At 40.0% G+C, this 20,165-nt stretch overlaps 1 protein-coding gene across 4 annotated transcripts in view; it reads right to left on the bottom strand.

The window, feature by feature from the left end:
- The window catches only part of Myo5a (myosin VA), a 150,166-nt gene that overhangs the window by 49,754 nt on the left and 80,247 nt on the right, over positions 1-20,165 (bottom strand). For all 4 annotated transcript variants that reach the window (XM_015992578.3, XM_015992581.3, XM_015992582.3 and 1 more), the window contains exons 13-21: positions 19,255-19,380; positions 16,916-16,999; positions 11,138-11,299; positions 10,344-10,441; positions 7,240-7,326; positions 7,046-7,154; positions 3,932-4,143; positions 3,153-3,309; positions 75-314 (exon numbers count right to left, since the gene is read on the bottom strand). In XM_015992578.3, the coding sequence (XP_015848064.1) occupies positions 75-314; positions 3,153-3,309; positions 3,932-4,143; positions 7,046-7,154; positions 7,240-7,326; positions 10,344-10,441; positions 11,138-11,299; positions 16,916-16,999; positions 19,255-19,380 (1,275 nt within the window). The remainder of the gene's footprint in view (positions 1-74; positions 315-3,152; positions 3,310-3,931; positions 4,144-7,045; positions 7,155-7,239; positions 7,327-10,343; positions 10,442-11,137; positions 11,300-16,915; positions 17,000-19,254; positions 19,381-20,165) is intronic.

Genomic DNA, 20,165 nt, shown 5'->3' with positions numbered 1-20,165 from the left:
AGAGAGGCCACTAGAAACAACCCAGTGGGTCTCTTCTGCTGTGCTCTAGCTTTAGGGATCCTTTAAAAACACACCTGCTCGTCCACTTTGCGCTGCAGCTGCATAATCTTGTTTTCCATGCCAATGTGGAGCTTCTTGTAGCGTTCCACAGAGCGAGCCTCAATTTTCAGTTTCTTCAGCTCACGCTTGGCCATCATTCGCCGGAAGCAGCACTGAAGGTAGATGATGGCTTGCATGGTCTTCTTATAATGTGTACGAGCCAGCCAGCCACGGACACGTTTCTGGATGATGACTGCTTTGTGCTCACGGAGTATCTGCAGAAAAAGATAGATAACCTGAGTCTCTCTAGACTCGACTCAAAATTCAAGTCTATCCACCTATGTATGCCAAACTGAGAATCTATACCCAGGGAGAAGGACAAAAATTGAATCAACAGTGTTTTTATGTGGATTATACATCACAGAAATATAAAGGTACATCAATTAAATGTATATATATATATATATATACACATATTTCTCAAATCACCTTTCAATGTCTACTTTTCTAGTTACATTACACACACACACACACACACACACACACACACACGAGACTATAAACAAAAATACATAGAATTGGAACCAGATTGCAAAAGGGAAAAAAATTCTACAAAGAACATAAAAAATACATGTTTCCTTATTGGTGTATGACTTCTGCTGGTAAGAGATCTTATAAAACTAAGAACCAGGTACTTTATGAACGATGTGCTATTAAAATAAAAGATTGTCCTGCTACACTGCTTCACTATATATTAGGCCTGAACTTGAGGTCATGGGACGGCCAGCAAGCTAGCTGAGAGGCTGACACCTGAGATAGTCAAAGGTTATTAATGACTTATTGACCTCACTCCTGAAACTCAGGAGGTGACAATCTTTTTGTTTGTTTGAAACAGGGTCTTTCTGGGTAGCCCTGTTCACCTGAAACTCACTATGTAGACTAGGCTGGCACTGAACTCATGGAGGTCCGCCTGCTGAATGCTGGGATTAAAGGCATGTGCCACCTCCCTCAGCCTAAAGCCGCTGCTCTTGTCTGCCACACTTGAGGTTTATCATTTTCTACTGCTGTTGTTTCTAATGCCCCAGGAATCTGTTGTGGATGCCAAGGTAAAGGCACAAAGCTTGAAAGGGAAAGCTAAACACAAGAAAATGTACAACGAAGCAATCCTCCTTTGACTCTTACAAAGTCACGATAGTCTCTTAAACTTTTACACAACTTAGAAGAAGATGGCTACCTTATGAGACAAATTTCTTGTCACTGAAGGCCATTAAGCAGAGACAATGTGAACAATTTTTAGGAAAGAGGTTTTTTGCCCTGGAACCCACATGATGGAAAGAATCAAGTCCTACAAGATGTTCTCTGACACCTGCACTGACACAGTGGCACACGTGTGTATACCCTCTCTATGCACACACACACACACACACACACACACACACACACGCACGCACGCACGCACGCACGCACGCAGGTGATCTATGATCTATGGGGTAACAGTAACTCTAAGACAGAAAGGATACTTGTCAGGACAAGAGCGTGGCTTAGTAGAAGATGCATGGTTAGCATGCATGAAACCTTGAATTCAACCCCGGTGCCTCATGTAAAAAAGATTATTTGTCGGGCTTGTAAGATGGCTTAGTGGGTACGAATTGTTTGCTACACAAACATGAAGACTTAGGCTCGAGTTTTCAGCACCCACATAAGGTACATGGATGCATGTCCCCGTAAGCCTAGCACTGGGAGGTAGAGAAGTTGATCTTGGGGGTTCACTGGCCGACCAGCCTGGCCAAGGCCATGAGCTTCAGGCTCAGTAAGAGGCTGTCTCAAGGCAATAAGTAAGACAACCCAAGTCCTGCTCTGGTATGCACAACTTGCATATATACACACTGACAAGCCTGCAAAAACACACACACACACACACACACACACACACACACACACACACACACACACACACAATCAAAAAATGTACCACATTCCAGTTAATGTATTTTAATCATACAAATGTTACAGTTATTTCCTCTTCACATGCTAAGTTCTCCTAAGCTTTTCTCATTCTCAGGTTGACCTTCTGTCCCCTGCCATATATTTAACCTATTTGTGTACTTTACCTCTCTGTAGCTGTCTGAATAATGGGCCTCAACAACACAATGTCCTAATCCTTACAACTTGTAGCTGTCATTTTATTTGGAAAAAGGGGCTTTGTAGATGTAACTAGGTTAAGGTTCTTGAGATAGGGATATTATCCTTGATTAGGAAGGTTGGACCTAAATATCATCATAATTTAAAAAATATCTTAAAAAACAATTATTGGGGGAGCATATATGTGAGCTGATTCTCTCCTTCCACAGTGTGGGTTCCAGGGATCGAACCAGTCCCGTGATTATTTTTTGTAAGAGACAAATGATATAAAGACAGAGCAGAGATAGGGGCAATGTGGCCACAGGTACAGGAGTGCAGGCCACCACTGGAAAGGACAAGGAATCTATTCTGTCTTGGGGCTTTGGAGATGGTGGTATTGCTGATATCTTGATTATAGCCTAGTGGTTTTGGACTTTTGGCCTTCAGAAAGCTGAGAAAATAAGTTCTGTTGTTTTCATCAACCAAGTTGGTGATTTTTATTTCACATTTACTTTTTTAATTAATTTAAAATTTAAAATTTAAATTTTAAAACTATACAAACATATGGAAAGGGAAGTGTGTGTGTGTGTATATACATATATATATATATATATATATATATATATATATATATATATATATATATATATTTTTTTTTTTTGGTTTTTCGAGACAGGGTTTCTCTGTGTAGCTTTGCGCCTTTCCTGGGACTCACTTGGTAGTCCAGGCTGGCCTCGAACTCACAGAGATCCACCTGGCTCTGCCTCCCGAGTGCTGGGATTAAAGGCGTGCGCCACCACTGCCTGGCTATTTTCTTTTCTATTGTCTTGTTAACAAGTATATCTAATTACTTAATATGAGCATGCATTTCAATTGGTGGTTTTCTCCACATGGCATCTCTGTCCACAGCAGTCTCTACGGTACTTTGTACAGACAGAAAATATAATTAATGTTACTGGAATGCATGAACAAACTTGAAAACAGCATCTTACCTTGCGATATCTATTTCTTGCCAAATAGCCTCTCAAACAAGACTGAAGAACAATAGTGGCAGCTCGTCGAACCTTGTACCTCCTGCGGACCACATACATGCGCCAGTACTTTTGAATGGTGGTTGCTGCCTTGGTCCTGCGCAGAAACTTGGCATAGCTGGCCAAAGAAAACAGTTGTGTACTGTCAGTCATCAAGACTGCAAAACATCCATATCACTGTCTTAGGTAGCCTGAGCAGAACCTCACTGTTACTCTAACGTTCACGGCAAATACACACTTACATTAACTTACATGGGCTCAGCAATGTGTGGCTTCTGAAGTATTTTTTCACTGAGTTTCCCTAATTTTGAAAGGCAGGATGTCCCATATTGTCACATTTCACAATAAAGAAAAGGAAGTTCATAAAGCTTAAAACTTCATAAAATTAAAACTGTATATGTAACCACACTGAAATATAGCTACTTGTTAGAACATTTTTGTTAATTGCTCCTCCATAGAGTCAAGATTAACTGTCTCATATTCATGGCTGTTTCAATTTATATACAATTTCTTCAAGTTCCATGTTATGGTAAAAGATACAAATTCTAAGGACCCAAGTTGGTAGCAATTCAAATCTGAATTATTGTTAAGTCTATGTGAAATTTTATTCTTTTTAATTGTCTTGTAAGTTAATTTGTTGTGCTTTGACATGAATAACGAGTGAGATGCTATCTTCACAGGTAGGGCGTCATTCAGACCACTTGTCCTGGACGGACCCTGAGTCAGCTGAGGAGACCTACCATCGAGCCTGATAGCCCCGCACGTATCGCTGCACCGTGATGGCCGCCCTCTGCATGCACAGGTATTTCTTCCTTAGCAGCCACCCACGGATGGTCTTCTGGATCCGGATGCAGGCAGCCCTCAGTTTGTCAGCCCTCAATTTTTCTAGATAGGCCACTTGACCGGCACGGAAAAAGATCTTCGTCTTACCAAACTGGTATTTGTCCTTGTCCTATTTTAGAGGCAAAAATACAAAGAGAAACAATGACCTTATAAAAGAAATTCAAGATGGGGAAAAGACAATCCAGAAGCAGAATTAGTGAAAGGATGAATCTATTATCGAAAACCGGGGCTACATCTCAATGAACTAATGGAGCCAGATTTTTTTTTTTTTTTTTTTTTTTGTAATCCTACTTAAGTTGTGTAAATAAAAAGGATTTTAGGGAAAATGGTAGCCTAAGAGTTATTTTCCAGAATTATTCTACCTGGAAATAATATCTGGGCCCCAAACTGGCTGTGGGTTCTATGCAGCTATTATCTGCTTGTTTGAATTTTAAACCTCTTAAGGAGATGGAGATGCTGACAGTCCCTCTGACTGACCCGCTGTAAGATTATATCAGTCTGTATAATCCATGAGCAGCTGAAGAAACAAAGACACCAGCGTGAAGAATAAGGCAGGAAGTAAGCACACAAAATAAAAAGTTAAAAAACAAAAAAACGAACCAACAACAATTCTTCTAAATCCCTGTGTTCATATTAAGGGTATGCTTCTAAATAGTTATCACTTTGCTTCAACAGTATCTAAAAAAACAAGTGCAAGCTCATAAATGTGTTTAAAATCTTTTACAGATTGCCAATTTTTTCATAAGAAATACAATTATTTATATTGCATTGACTTTTGTGCATACGCAGAGCTATAGAGTAGATAGAGATATTCATGTGATTTAGGGTGATTCACCTCAGATGTAAGCATGCAAATCATTAACCATTTTCATATAAAAAGAACAGTGGAATTTACATATACTAATCACTACTGTGTCAGAAATTCTAGGCAAAAATAAATTCAGTTTTTGCTGTAAGCACATATCCCTTTAAACATAAAGTTAAAAAATCAGAAACTGTAACATATATCTGAAAAGTCTAAAATCATTTAATAGCTTTTGCACAGGAACCCTAACTAGGTGCTCTCACTGTCCCATCTTACCTCAGCTACTCCCTCTACCTCCATGGATCCAGACCTGGAGTGGTCTGGGTGAGGAGGCAGGTGCATGACTGTCTCAGCTTTCTGTTCCATATTCCCATCTGAACCCAAATTCGAAAGGAATTGGGCCAAACTCAAAAAACAAAAACAAAAACCCCACTAGATCTTAAAAAGCATTACATCCTTAGAGAAGGATGGGATCCTTAGTTACAGATGGGATCTGTAGTTCTCTCAAAGGGGAAAAATCATCAAAGAAGAATTACATTTAATTAATAGTTAGTAATTATGACTAACTACTTCATAGTGAGGCACAAGTAAAATTAATTTTTAAACAACCTTATCATGATCTCAAACTCATGAAGACTCAGATTAGAGATTTTCTATGTGTACTATGGGGGCCCGGGGAACTGTTAAAAATGCAAATTATAAAGGATTTAGTTCAGTGGTAAAACATTTACCTAGCATATGCAAAGCCCTGGGTTCTATCACCAGCACAGAAAATAAATAAATAAGTAAATAAACAAATAAATAAATAAAGTGTGGGGGGGAAATGGTGTTCAATTATTGGGCCATCCCAGACCTACTGAATCAGAAATTCTAGGGGTAGAGGCCAGCAATCTGTGTCTAGCAAGCCCTCCAGGTTACTACACACAATAATCTGAGAACTTCTTAGACAAATATGTAATTATCTATCTATTCTAATAATTTCTCTATTATCTGATACACAACTATTACCCTGTAAAAGGCCACCTTACTGCTTCCTTTCCTAAAAATTTGTATGTGTGTCAGTGTTTTGCTTGCACATACATAATGTGCACTATGTGCATGACTAGTGTCTGTAGAGTCCAAAAGAAAGTGCTGGATGCTTGGAACTTGAAGAATGGTTGTGAGCTGCCATGTGGGTGCTGGGAACCAAATCTAGGTCCTCTGCAAAAACAGCAGGTGCTTTTAACTTCAGAGCCCTCTTTCTATCCCTAAAGACTTCATTTTTTAATGCGTCTATATGAGTGTATGCCATGTGTGTATGAGTGTTCACATAAGTAAGAAGAGGGCATTGGATTTCCTGGAGCTGGAGTTGCAGTTGCACACCACCCAACGTGGGTGCTGGGAACTGAACACAGTTTTCTGCAACAGCAGCAGGAGCTCGTAAGTGCTTCTCCAACCACTTTAGCACATTCTGTATTTTCTACTTTTTTTTTTTTATAGCTTATTTCCATTTTATCTAAACATACCCATTCTTCAGGGCCTGACTCAAATCCCACTCCTCATAAAAGTATTCTTCCTTCTCATGATTGGATATGATTTTGTCTTCTTTTTATATCTTTCCTACTTCCTCTGCATTTTTTGTCATTTTTTTATTTTTAGATTTTTAGTTATATGCATGCGTGTGTATCTCTGTGCATGAAAATTTAAGTATCCAAGAATGCCAGAGATGTTGGCTCCCTCAGGAGCTAGAGTAACAGGTGGTTGTGGGCCATCCTACACAGGTCCTAGAAACCGGATTCAAGTCCTCTGGAGTCCAGCACGCACTCTTCTACTGAGCCTTATCTTCAGTCCTCACTCAATATTTAATGTAGACATAATCATCTGCATGCTCATCTTTAAAATGCATTACTTGTCTTTAAAATAAAAATGGACTTTTCCCCTTAATTTTGTTGACAATGATCAAACTATCTAAAATGAACCCCAAGTCTGAGCCCAGCCATTTTCAAAACAGTTTCCTGGTGTTGGCTGTCAGTACCCACATTACTTCTAGCACACTAAACACAGTGAGTCTCACTTGACCTCTAGGTCAGGTGTTTTCCTGCTTAACCAACCCCAAATAACGTGGGGCATGGTATTTAACACATAAGTATGCAGGGCTTTTACAGCTCAGAACCACAAGGTCTTGGGCTAATACCTCTCAGAAACATTAAGTGAAAATCATTCTCACCAATATCAGTTTCTCTAATACATTCTTGCACGTTTGCTTTCTATCTCCCAGCACATCCTTTTGCTTCATTAGGACCCGATACCGGCTGAAAAACTCTTGATAAGTCCACCTAGAACAGAAGCCCACAACAGCTTAAAGATTCAAGCAACACTGCTCCCCCAGGGCTCCCTTACATCTGCAGACCGTGGGCTCACCGTGAGGGAAAACCCGCTGCACTGATTCGGATGGTCTCCAGGACACCACATGCTCTTAGTTGCTGCACTGCCCTTTTCTCATCAAATCTGCATGGAAAAACAAAAGCTGTTAGTCCACAAGACCCAGGCTGTCCAAGGTAAGATTCTTTTGTCAGGAGCCACGTAGATAAAATAGAAAAGAAAGCATTCAAAAGCTAGAACAGTGATCAAAATGAAAACCTCCATGAAACAGTAGGGAAGAGACATGTAGCAGTAAAAATAGAGCTGTAGAGAGCTCCTCCAGTTCACACACTACAGTGTCCTAAGGAAGTTCACTGAACATACTAGAAAGAAAGAAGACAGAATTCTCTCTCACTTTGCCCATCCTGTAATGAGTGTGCAATCATGGCTTAGCCTGACTAAAAATGCTCAGATTTCCATAGACCTCCCCTAGGATAAAGATTGACGAAAAGACATATTAAACATGTCCCCTTCAGTTATTTAAAAAAGCAACTTTTTAGAGGCAGGCGGTTCTCTATGAGTTTGAGGCCAGCCTGGTCTACAGAGTGATTTTTTTTTTTGGTTTTTCGAGACAGGGTTTCTCTGTGTAGCTTTGCGCCTTTCCTGGAACTCACTTGGTAGCCCAGGCTGGCCTCGAACTCACAGAGATTCACCTGCCTCTGCCTCCCGAGTGCTGGGATTAAAGGCATGCGCCACCACCGCCCGGCTCACAGAGTGATTTTTAAGACAGCCTATTCACAAAGAAACCCTGTCTCAGAACAACAACAACAACAAAAAAAAAAAACAAAAAAAAAAAAACAAAAAAAAAAGCAACAACTTTGTTTTTCTACAAGCTGCTTACTGTGCACATACAGAATACTTAGAGTAGTCACAGCAATGAAAATATATCTATTTTATTACATCTCACATTTATTTCATCCTAAGCATCATGGTTTGAATGAGAATACATTTGAATACTTGGTCCCCAGTTGGTGGAAATGCTTAGGAAGGATTAGGAGGTGTGGCCTTGTTGGAGAAGGTATCACTGCCATTCCCAGGCCCTGCCATTCCCAGCTAGCTCTCTCTGTCTCTCTGCCTTGTGCTCTCAGCATGGGTTCAGCACCATGCCTGCCTGTCTGCTGCCATGCTTCTGCTATGATGGGCATGGACTCTAAACCTCTGCAACTGTGAACTCCAAATTCATCTCTTATAAGTTGCCTTGGTCATGACATTTTTGTCTTGTCAAATAGAAAATGAACTAATACACTAAAAAAAAAAAAAAAAAGGCATGTTAACATTAAAATGACACTAAATGAAGCAGCCGAAAGTTCCTCTTCTAGCCAGATGACTGCCTGTTGGTTTCATGACTAAGCTCTGAGTATCTACCCAAGCCCATCCTGTGCTGTCTTCTCAGGCCTTGGAGTGCTGCTAGGAGATGGGGCTTGCTAGTACAAGTTCACAGTGAAGGTGGAAACCTCTTCCTGCTCCCCACTTCCTCCAGAGAGAGGCTCTTGATGATGATGAGGATTGCAGACTTCCAGGACTACCCTCAAATCAGAGGCAGAATCTGCAGAGGAGGCCAGCAAGACCATCCGGATATTCACTGATACACTGTAGTGTAGGGGTGCAACCTTGAGTCTATATGGCTGGTCTTTTAATTTTTTAATATATATATAAAATTCAGGCATATTTATATATATGCCTGAATGTATATCTGTACAACCCTTGAGTATCTGGTGCTCAGAGGCTAGAAGAGGATGTCAAATGACTTAAAATTGGAATGACAGATGGTTGTGAACTGTCATGTGGGTGCTGGGAGTCAAACCTAGGTACCTTGGAAGGGCAGTGCTCTTAACAGCTGAGCTATCTGTAGAGCCTCATGGTTGGTCTTTAACAAAATATATTCAAAAATTCTTATTTGGCGTGATATTTGTGGTTATTTATGGGGTAAAATGTGGTATTTCAATACATGTGCATAGTGATCAAATCATACACTTGATCTTTGGCCCACAGATTCTTCTAGAACTGTGTATCCTAATGAGGTACAGAAACCTTTGGCAAAACACATTTGACAGAAATTGTTATGAGAAATAAGAGGGGTTTAAGGAAGGGTAACTGGGAGGGACTGAAGGGAGCAAAGTGATGTAACTGTAATTTATTAAAACATATTTTCTAAAAAAGGACTGCTGTAACAACCTAAATGATTTAAATAGATTATGGACCATCTATATCATCAGATACTCTGCAGCCACTCAATCAATATGTAGATTAAATATTCATCTAGGAACAATCAGTGCTAGTAAGAGTGGAGATGAAATAGCAGTTACAGCATGAGACCCCTTCTTGTTAGCCTCAGTCTCCCCCTGTCCCCCCCCCCCCCCACACACACAGGGAAAGAGGGCAATCTAACTAGTCCATTATGTGCCAATTTCCACTACTTATCTCTCTACTTATCTTCCTGAAAACCATCACAAGAATGTATATTATTCCTGTTTTTGTTTGTTTTTTGAGACAGGGTTTCTCTGTGTAGCTTTGCACCTTTCCTGGAACTCACTCTGTAGACCAGGCTGGCCTCAAACTCACAGAGATCTGCCTGCCTCTGCCTCCTGAGTGCTGGGATTAAAGGTGTGCACCACCATGGCCTGGCTATGATGGCTCAGCCATTAAAGGCTAGGCTCACAACCAAAAATATTATTAAAGTTAGGGAAATATTTATATTTTTGAAATCATCTCCAGAAAGATTCACTTTCACCTCTGACTTGGTGTGGGAAGTAGGATGAGATTTTTGATACATTCTCTGGCTCCAACAGATAAAAAAAAAAAAAAAAAAAAAAAAAGCAGCAGGTTAAGCCTTGGCCAAAAAAGTCTTAGCCCAGCTAGCTCTGTTTTTAATGTCCAAATTAACAAAAAGCCTAGAAAGATCTCCAACAGAGATAAAGTCAAAACAGAATCAGAAATAACTGGTTGGGCTCAAAATTTCAAATCCTTAGAGAGTTAACTGCTAATTTGTTTTCATGTTCCCAAAAGGAAACAAAACCTAAAAATTTTATCAAGTAGTTGATTCCCTCTACAAGACACGAAGATTTTTCCGTAGAAGTCTTTCTCCTCATTTTGGTTTGACTTACGTGAATGGAAACTTGAAATCATTAGGCTTAATGCAGCGTACGTAGTGAGGAGTCGTGGCATTAAGGGTTTCCATAAGCAGGTGAAGAGAGTTCCGAAACTGCATGAGAAAGGGTTAAAAAAAAATCAAGTTTTGTTAGAGGCCAAAGACAATTTAAAAGTGTTCCTTCTTTGACATAAATGGAGGTGATTTTTTTAAACAACGAATTTAAAGCCATCTTCATGGGAGGGCACAGTTACTAAACAAGAGTTCTAGGGCTTTCGTTTACATTTGCCTAAACTCTACATGTTCATTCTGCTAAATATGCATGTACCTTTCTTCTACCACTTTCTCTGTAGCTTCCTGTTGTGAGCTCCACTGTATGTGACTTATAATTTTGCTACTAGGGCCATTTAATCATATAAGGCATGAACTCTGCTATGTAATACAAAGACAAGCTAAAGCCGGGCGTTGGTGGCGCACGCCTTTAATCCCAGCACTCGGGAGGCAGAGGCAGGCGGATCTCTGTGAGTTCGAGGCCAGCCTGGGCTACCAAGTGAGCTCCAGGAAAGGCGCAAAGCTACACAGAGAAACCCTGTCTCGAAAAACCAAAAAAAAAAAAAAAAAAAAAAAAAATACAAAGACAAGCTGCAGATTTCTTACTATTAGATAAGAAAGGAGCCAAGAACAGACTGAAGGACAGACAGAAAGGAAGCATCACTGAGGACACAGGTCAAGACTGGAGCTGTGGACCCGCGTTGGCCCTTTGCTGGAGCTGAAGGGAAGAAGCCTGGCAGCGGCAGCTCCTGAACTCACCTGGTGTCCCACTGTTTTCTTGTGCTCTTTGGCCATCTGGCCAGGTCGGCCCTTGGCGGGCTTTACAGGAACTCGGGTGAGAGGCGTGCGCCCTGAAGAGGTGGCGGAGGTGGGACTGATGGCCTTCTCGTCATCTTGAAAGAGTTCTGGTAGCATCTTAAACTGTAAGTCAGAAATAGTAAAGAAAATTGTATTCTAGAACCAAGTGTGGAGGCAACACAGCTAAAATCCCAGCACTTGGGAGACAGAGAGAGAAAGATCATGAGTTCCAGGCCAGACTCAGCTAAGAAGTGACTTCAAGGCCAAATGAGACACCATCTCAAAAAACTAAATCAAAACAACAAAAACACATACCCTAAGCTCCAAATGGAAAGTAAGCCTTTGTAGACGCCCCATTACAGATGATAAACACTTATTCTTGTAGATAGCTATAGTAAGACCCACAGAAATAAGTCCTGGTTTAGGAGCCCAAAAATATAAGAGAAAGGACATATAAATGTCACAAATATATGGTGGAAAAATAAAATAAAATTCTACAACAATATTTGGGGTGAAATAAACTCAAAGTACTAAATACAGACCTGAAGATCTAACTAATCCAAAGAAAATATCAGTTAAACATACAACTGGTTTTGAACTATAATTATTTTATGAGAAAAATATTTATCAAGAGACTGAGTTTATTATCTCAGGTCTACAAGAGGTTTTATGCAGCAGAAGCAAAGGACTAGACCAGGTCTGCATGAGTCTGAAGCTGTAAGTACTAACTCAAAACACCTGAGAATCTCAGCAGGCAGGCACTATGAACAAGCTTTCAATATTGAAATGTAAAAGTTAATGATGAATTAATAATTTTAAGGAAATAATTTGGATTGTATAAAAAAGGAGAAAACCCAGCTATTATCCTGTGTATATTTATATTTGACTTCAAGAAATTTAAAACTTTAGTGCAATTACCATAACTATATGTTTTTTGAGATGGGGTTTCACTATGTCACCACAGGAACTAGCTCTGTAGATCAGGCTGATCTCAAACTCAGAAATCTGCCGTCCTCTGCCTCTCAAGTGCTGAGATTAAAGGCACTCACTATATAAGCGAGTGGATACTAGACAATGTAGTTGGATGAAAATTTCTGAAACAAGTAAGACCTAAAACTAGTCTGCAGCAACATCCTGCTATATGGACACACCTTTCTAACACTGTTATATTCCATATAAATAAAAGTAATCATTTGTGCAAGTCAAGTCACACTTGTAAACACCAATTATTTACTAATCTCAGATTATTTAGTGTAGTTGATATATTGTGCGCCCCAATAAACTTATCTGGGGGTCAGAGAACAAAACAGCTATAATATTAAAATAGAGGATAGGCAGTGGTAGCAGACACCTTTAATCCTAGCATTCCAGAGGCAGTGATCCATCTGGATCTCTGTGAGTTCAAAGCCACACTGGAAACTGCCAGGCATGGTGACTCACGCCTTTAATCCCAGGAAGTGATGGCAGAAAGGTATATAAGGTGTGAGGACCAGGAACTAGCCTGGTTAAGCTTTTAGCCTTTTGAGCAGCAGTTCAGCTGAGACCCATTCGGATGAGGACACAGAGGCTTCCTGTTTGAGGAAACAGGATCAGCTGAGGAGTTGGCAAGGTGAGTAGCTGTGACTTGTTCTGCTTCTCTGATATTTCAGCATTCACCCCAATACCTGGCTCCCGTGTTTTTTATTAATAAGATCCTTTAAGATTTATGTTCCAATTTAGGAAAAAAATTTTCCTATGAGAAAAACAAAGTCATAAAAATAAAGTCATGTGATTTCATATTCTATAAATGTTTGGGGCTGGGATACAGTTAAGTAGCAGAGTGCTTCTTTGGCAAGTATAAGGTCACAGACTAAATCCTCAGTACCACAAAAAGGAAAGAAAAGTAAACACTCAGAAAAACCATCAGGGTAGTTAAAGAAGTTATCCATGGTGAGTCTAACCTAATGTCAGCCTATTAAACAAACACAAATACTCCCTGTTTTACAGAATAATTAATGTAGTCTAGCATGGTTGGCTATGCAGAAGTAAAGAAAAGTTTTCTTGTAAGACAAAACTAAACCCACATTACAAAGTAGAAAAATTAGTTCCCAGAAGCTCTATATAAAAACTCAGCTGAGTGGTGGTGGCACACACCTTTAATCCCAGCACTTAAGAGGCAGAGACAGGTGGATCTCTGTGGGTTCGGAGCCAGCCTGGTCTACAGAGCGAGTTCTGAGATAGCCAGGGCTATACCAGAGAAATCCTGTCTCAGAAAAAGAGAAAAAGAAAAAAAAAGTGAGATGATTCTGTGATAGCCATGTACTACAAATTCTTAGCTATGCTTCATTCTCAATAAATTGCTGGCTCCACATTAGCAGCTGCCAAAACCTCATTTTTATCTCTTCCCTGTGAAAGGTTTAATAGAACTAGGCTACCATGCCATGTTCACCAGTAGGTGTTACAATTTAACTTGGCATCTACACTATCGACCAGGTAACAGATTCGTTATCAGAGTTCAGAATACACACACACACACACACACACACACACACACACACACACTTGAGGGTAGGACTACTTCTAATAGAAATTCTAAACTAAAATTCCCTGTATAACTTGCCCTTTTTGAAGAAAGTGCACTGCCAGGCATGGTATGAGACACTTACAACCCCAGTACTTGAGAAGGCAAAAGCATTATGAGTTTCATGATGACCTGGGTTATAGAGCAAAACCTGGTTAAGAAATCTGGTGTGGTGGCACATGTGTCTGTAGTCTTAGGAATTAGGAGGGAAATGGAGGCGGTTCAGAGTTCAAAGTCAGCCTCGGCTGCCCATCTACATAGTCTGAGGCCAGCCTAAACGACATCCTGTCTTAATAAGCACACAATAGTAAAATCAAACAAAGCTGGGGGATGACTCAACTGGTAAAGTGTTTGTCTTGCTGAGTTTGAGCTCCACCGGCCACATAAAAAGTTGGGCAAGGTGGCACATGCCTGTAATCCTAATAGGGAAGAGAAGACGGGAGGGCCCCTGGGGTTCACTGGTCACTCACTCTATGTTTACTGCTGAGCTCCCAATCAATGAAAGACTGCATCTCAAAAGAAGTAGACAGTGTTCCTAAGGACAGCCTGAGACTGTCCTCCTGCCTCCGCACACAAACGCATACGCTTGAGCAGATGTGTCCCTGTGGGCATGCTTGTGCATGCGCGGAACGTATACTTTGAATTACTGTACCAGGAACTGTTCTACAAAGTATTCTTCATAGGCTATTTTTCTTGAATCTTGTTCTGGTGCCTCTTCCGGCTGCCTCTGTTAATTGGAATATCTGGCTTCAGCTTTAGTAGTTTTTATCTACATGCTCTCTCAGTCTCATGCTTTAAAAAGCACTGAGTTCTGAAGCCCACAGCATTTCTACCACTGCTCTGCCTTTCCCTTTGACTTGCCTTTATTCCTCACTTCCCATATGACAGACACTCCTACCTGGCAACCTCACTTCCCATATGACAGACACTCCTACCTGGCTACCTCACTTCCCATATGACAGACACTCCTACCTGGCTATCTCACTTCCCATATGACAGACACTCCTACCTGGCTACCTCACTTCCCATATGACACTCCTACCTGGCTATCTCACTTCCCATATGACAGACACTCCTACCTGGCTACCTCACTTCCCATATGACAGACACTCCTACCTGGCTACCTCACTTCCCATATGACACTCCTACCTGGCTACCTCACTTCCCATATGACAGACACTCCTACCTGGCTATCTCACTTCCCATATGACAGACACTCCTACCTGGCTACCTCACTTCCCATATGACACTCCTACCTGGCTACCTCACTTCCCATATGACACTCCTACCTGGCTACCTCACTTCCCATATGACACTCCTACCTGGCTACCTCACTTCCCATATGACACTCCTACCTGGCTATCTCACTTCCCATATGACAGACACTCCTACCTGGCTACCTCACTTCCCATATGACACTCCTACCTGGCTACCTCACTTCCCATATGACACTCCTACCTGGCTACCTCACTTCCCATATGACACTCCTACCTGGCTACCTCACTTCCCATATGACACTCCTACCTGGCTACCTCACTTCCCATATGACATTCCTACCTGGCTACCTCACTTCCCATATGACATTTCTACCTGGCTATCTCCAACTCATATTTTAAGCAAAATAAACCTAAAACAGACACAAATGGATTTTACGTTGTTATTATCACCAAAGCTTCAGTTCAAAAGACAAAGCATAAATATCAGCAAACTGGTCCTTCCAAAAGAACAAACTAGTACTGCATTACACCTGTTTTATATCAGGTTCAGAGAGATGATAAAGTTCAGGTCTCTTGGTTGAACTGCTGCAAAGACTGTGAACAAGAAAGGCCTTCGAACTTATGCAAATCAAAACCTATCCCTACTTCAACTGCAACAATAGTTCACAGACTGGCTTTCCCAATGACTCTTCAAATACACTCTTCAAATACCTTATGATTAAGGACCCAGTAGCCAAACAGGAAATTAAGAATCAAGACAGAGCTGATTATGGTACGTCTAGAATGAGAACCTGTGCTTTGTTTGAGCTAAATTATTTTGACAAAGTATTAACAACAGAATATCATGCTTACATGATAGATTAAAGTGATAAAGACCTGTGAATCACACTTTATGATTGTCACTGTAAAAAAAGTTTGCCTTGCACATCAATGCTATATGTTAAAAAAGTACTAACACTCAATGCTTGTTAAGGTTAAAAAAAATGATTTTTCTATAAACATTTGACTCATCTCTGAGGGCCAAAACTAGGATTTGGCCTTTATGTAATCTTTATATTATTAACATAATTGAATATAAAAAGCTGTTATTTTAAACATGAGAATCCTCTTATCTATATACTATATCACTGATGTTAAGAGGATTCTCTTAAAATAAGCCAGAAAAACAAGAGTGCCAATCAGTGATCTGTAAGGTTCACATGAATATTTTTACTTTTTAAGTGATTACTTGCAGCATCAAGGAACTGACTTCCTAGTGTGCTCCCTTGGGCTGACTGTGTGCCCCTCTCCCATCCTGTCCAGGTAAAGGGCAACAGGTGGTGGTACAGACCAACTTAACTAGTCATACTTCTTTGCCATCTGGAATATTCTTTCTCCTAGTGGAAAGCAGTTGTTCTAGTATTTGTTCTTCTGAAAAAATAATTCAAACACTTTGGGTCACATCTGAAATCACACCCATGATGACCTAGAGTCAATCTCCACTTAGATGGAGTGCAACAGGCATGTTTCTAAGAAATCCCTTCAAAACAACAGAGCAGAAAAACCCTCTTGTCTGCGTTTCTCACAAAGGCACAGGGGAGGGTAGAGCCACTGTGGAGACAACGATTTAGAGCTGGAAGACCACATGGTGGAGTGGTTAGGAGCAGGCTCTAAGCAAGACAGCCCGAGTTTAACCTAACTTGGGAACTTACCAGTCCTAAGCCCCTACACCTCAGCTCCTCATCTGTAGATGAGAGTAATGTAATACCACATCACTGTAAGAATCAGATATGTCAACATTTGAAAGGTACTCTGCATAGGACCACACATATATTAAGCAAGTACTATATATTTGATAAATTAAAAACTTTTGATAAAAAAAATCGTGTTAGAAAAATCATTATTAGTATTAAAAGACTAATGCTAAAGCAATTTACATTTTACAGAATATATCCTGAAAAGAGTATGTCTATCCATGGTTACCTTGCTTGACTTAAGGACTTTAATTTGTTCTTCAAAAACGGTGTCTTTATTCTTTTCAAGAAAGCCTTCACACTGGTACTCCACCTGAAATCACATGAAAAAATATCTCCTTAACTGACAACACTTTTGAATAGATGCTGCCATCATCAACAAAGCATATTTCTTTGCCCAGGCTCTATGACTAGCTCTCAGCAAATGGTATTATCAGTCTTTTCTAAGAGGTCAGTACCATTTCCAGGGGGATGTGTGGTAATTCACTATAGTAAACCTGAGAAGATATACACAAAGGCCTCTAAGTCCTACCACAGAGCTACCAGCACATCCATGCTTACTGCTGTACTATTCATAATAACTAAGAAGTGAAGCCAGTCTCAATGTTCATCAACAGATAAACAGATAAAGAAAATGTGGTACTTACATATACAATGAAATTTTATCCAGCCACAGTAAAAAATAAAATGTCATCAAATCATGACATCTGTAGGAAAACTGATACAACTGGAAATCATTATGTGACGTGAAATAAGCCAAACCGAGAAAGACAAATACTTCATGTCTTCCCTCATCTGTAGATCCTAGATTTCAGTGTGTGTGTGTGTGTGTGTGTGTTTCTATGCAGATATAAATATAGGTCATGAAACTAGAGAAGGGAACATAAGAGGAAAAAAGAGCTCCCAATTGGGAAGAAAGAAAAGGTAATGGAATAGATGTGACATGAAGGCAGAACTGTGGCTGTGGGATATGGAGTATGATCACAGGAGAAGGGCGGGGAACAGTGGAAAGGATGGAGGAGGGGATAAACAAGAACAAAGTATGTAAGAAAGAAGGATCAAGTGAAATCCATAGCACATACCAGGAATTTTAGCAACTATGAGGTAGAAGCAGGAATATTAGGAATTCAAGGTTGGCCTTAGCTACATAGTAAGTTTAAGACCAGCCTTAGCTACATAGATCTTGTCTCAAAATACAAAAATCCATTACCTTATACGTTAACTTAAAAAAAAACTAATAAAAATAGTAAAATAAAAGAGAAATATGTAACCTAGTAAAAGTCTACAATTACCAATTTCCTAGATAAGTGTGGCAGTGACTGCTGATAAACTGCTTTCAAAAATGATCAATCAATTCATGGGCAAGCAGGCTTGCAAGCTGCCCTCCCCCATGTTAAAGAGAGCCCCTTCCAGGCTGACCCAGCCTATCTTCTAAGCTAGTCCAGCATCTGCATCAAGCAGAAGTGTTACTCCTGTGCATCGGGACCCCTTTGGGGGTCAAAGTACCCTTCCACAGGGGTCACCTGAGACCACTGGAAAAGAGATACTTACAATACAATTGATAACAGTAGCAAAATTACAGTTATGAAGAAGTAACAAAAATAATTTTATGGTTGGGGGTCATCACAGCATGAGGAACTGTATTAAAGGGTCACAGCATTAGGAAGGTTGAGGACCATTACTCTGAAAAAAAGATTAAGTAGAGAGAATATGCGGAGAGGTGAGGAGCTGATGATGGACAGAGAGAAGATGGGCAAATATTGTATAATTTGGTAAACTGGGACTACTTGAGAACTAATTCCTTGTCTTCTAAAACCCCGCAATGCCAGCCATCTGCCACTCAAAGGGCTCTACATCCTGTACTCCCTAGGTCACCTTAGTTCTTCAGAGGTTTCAAGCTAGAACTAGACAACCAGAAGACCGTTCATAAAGAGGCCTCCAGAAATCTCACAACACAGCCTATCCTACAACTTCTTTGAAACATAAACTAGTCACCGGATCCCTGACTTGCTACGTGAACTATAGAACTTGTGAGAAACATAATACCATGCTGTTACAGAAGGTGACAAAAATCAGTCTCTGTTCTGAAGCCTGTGAGATCTTTAGAATTTTATAATTTTTCATGCATTTAGAGATGCAGTATATATATAATTTTAAATGCTACCAGAAAAGTTTAATAGTCATCTATACCATATATTACACAAACATTAATATTTCCATACTTAAACATGTAAGTACCCACCTTAATTGGGCTTAAAAATTATAAATATATCTCATACTAGTTCAAGTCAGAGATCAGGTTTCGCTGCTAAATGAGTTATGAAAACACTTGTGGTTTTCAGTTCGTGGATCACATTTTAGACAAAAGACTTTGACCTGTATTTATTTAATATATAATCCAACTGAAGTTAAAGTAAGACAAAATCAAGAAACCAGCACTGAAGTCTGCTTTTCCTGAAATGACCTTAAAGAAAGCAAGCATTGCAAAGAAAGACAATACTTGAATACTGATTTTTATTATAACTCATATAAAGTGTTAAAAAGGAAAAAGACAAAAAGTTTCCTTACTTTGTCAGCAAAATGTTTGATGATGAAGGCTTTGTTTGACATACGGGGCTTCTCAAAGAGGGCACATTTGTTTAAATGTGTGTTGTACAGCTTTTGAGCCCAGGTATCATCTGTGCCTTTAGGCATCTTGGGGAGAAAAAAAAGAGAAATGACTGAGCACTAAGGGTCTTCTGGTACATCAGCAACAAGAGACCAGTTCCTATGTTCAACTAAGAATTCATCCTTCTCTTCAGCACAAATGAACCACCAATGAAGAGCATAGTTGAGGCCTTCCTGGGGGTGACCCAGCACATTTCAGTGATCATTTGCCTATGCCAGGAGTTATCAAATCAATATTTAATTTTTTAGCACAATAAAGGCTTTATAAGATAAAGATGAGCCGGGCGGTGGTGGCGCACGCCTTTAATCCCAGCACTTGGGAGGCAGAGCCAGGCGGATCTCTGTGAGTTCGAGGCCAGCCTGGGCTACCAAGTGAGTTCCAGGAAAGGCGCAAAGCTACACAGAGAAACCCTGTCTCGAAAAACCAAAAAAAAAAAAAAAAAAAAAAAAAAAGATAAAGATGAAATACAACTATTAGGCACACTTTTAATTTTTTGCTAAATAGAGGTAACATTTATACACAGTGAAATATTAATTTAATCCAGAAAGGTATGAACTGATAGTCTCCTCTTGCCATTTCTAGAAACTTTATTATTTTTTCCTATTTTAAGATATGTGCTTGAATGGGCTCCTTACACTTACACACACACACACACACACACACACACACACACACACACACACACACACTTATATATACTCCTTGCATTTTCTCCTCTTACTTATGGTCTAGGATGTTATTAACTTTTTGTTTTGATAACTGTCATATTCCTCTTAAGTACATACATACCTTCAATATATTTGCAAGTATA

The sequence above is a fragment of the Peromyscus maniculatus genome, chromosome 7 (assembly GCF_049852395.1).
Source record: "Peromyscus maniculatus bairdii isolate BWxNUB_F1_BW_parent chromosome 7, HU_Pman_BW_mat_3.1, whole genome shotgun sequence".
Taxonomy (NCBI): domain Eukaryota; kingdom Metazoa; phylum Chordata; class Mammalia; order Rodentia; family Cricetidae; genus Peromyscus; species Peromyscus maniculatus.
Note: the sequence above shows the minus strand (reverse complement) of the source record. Positions and strands in the feature narration are given on the sequence as shown.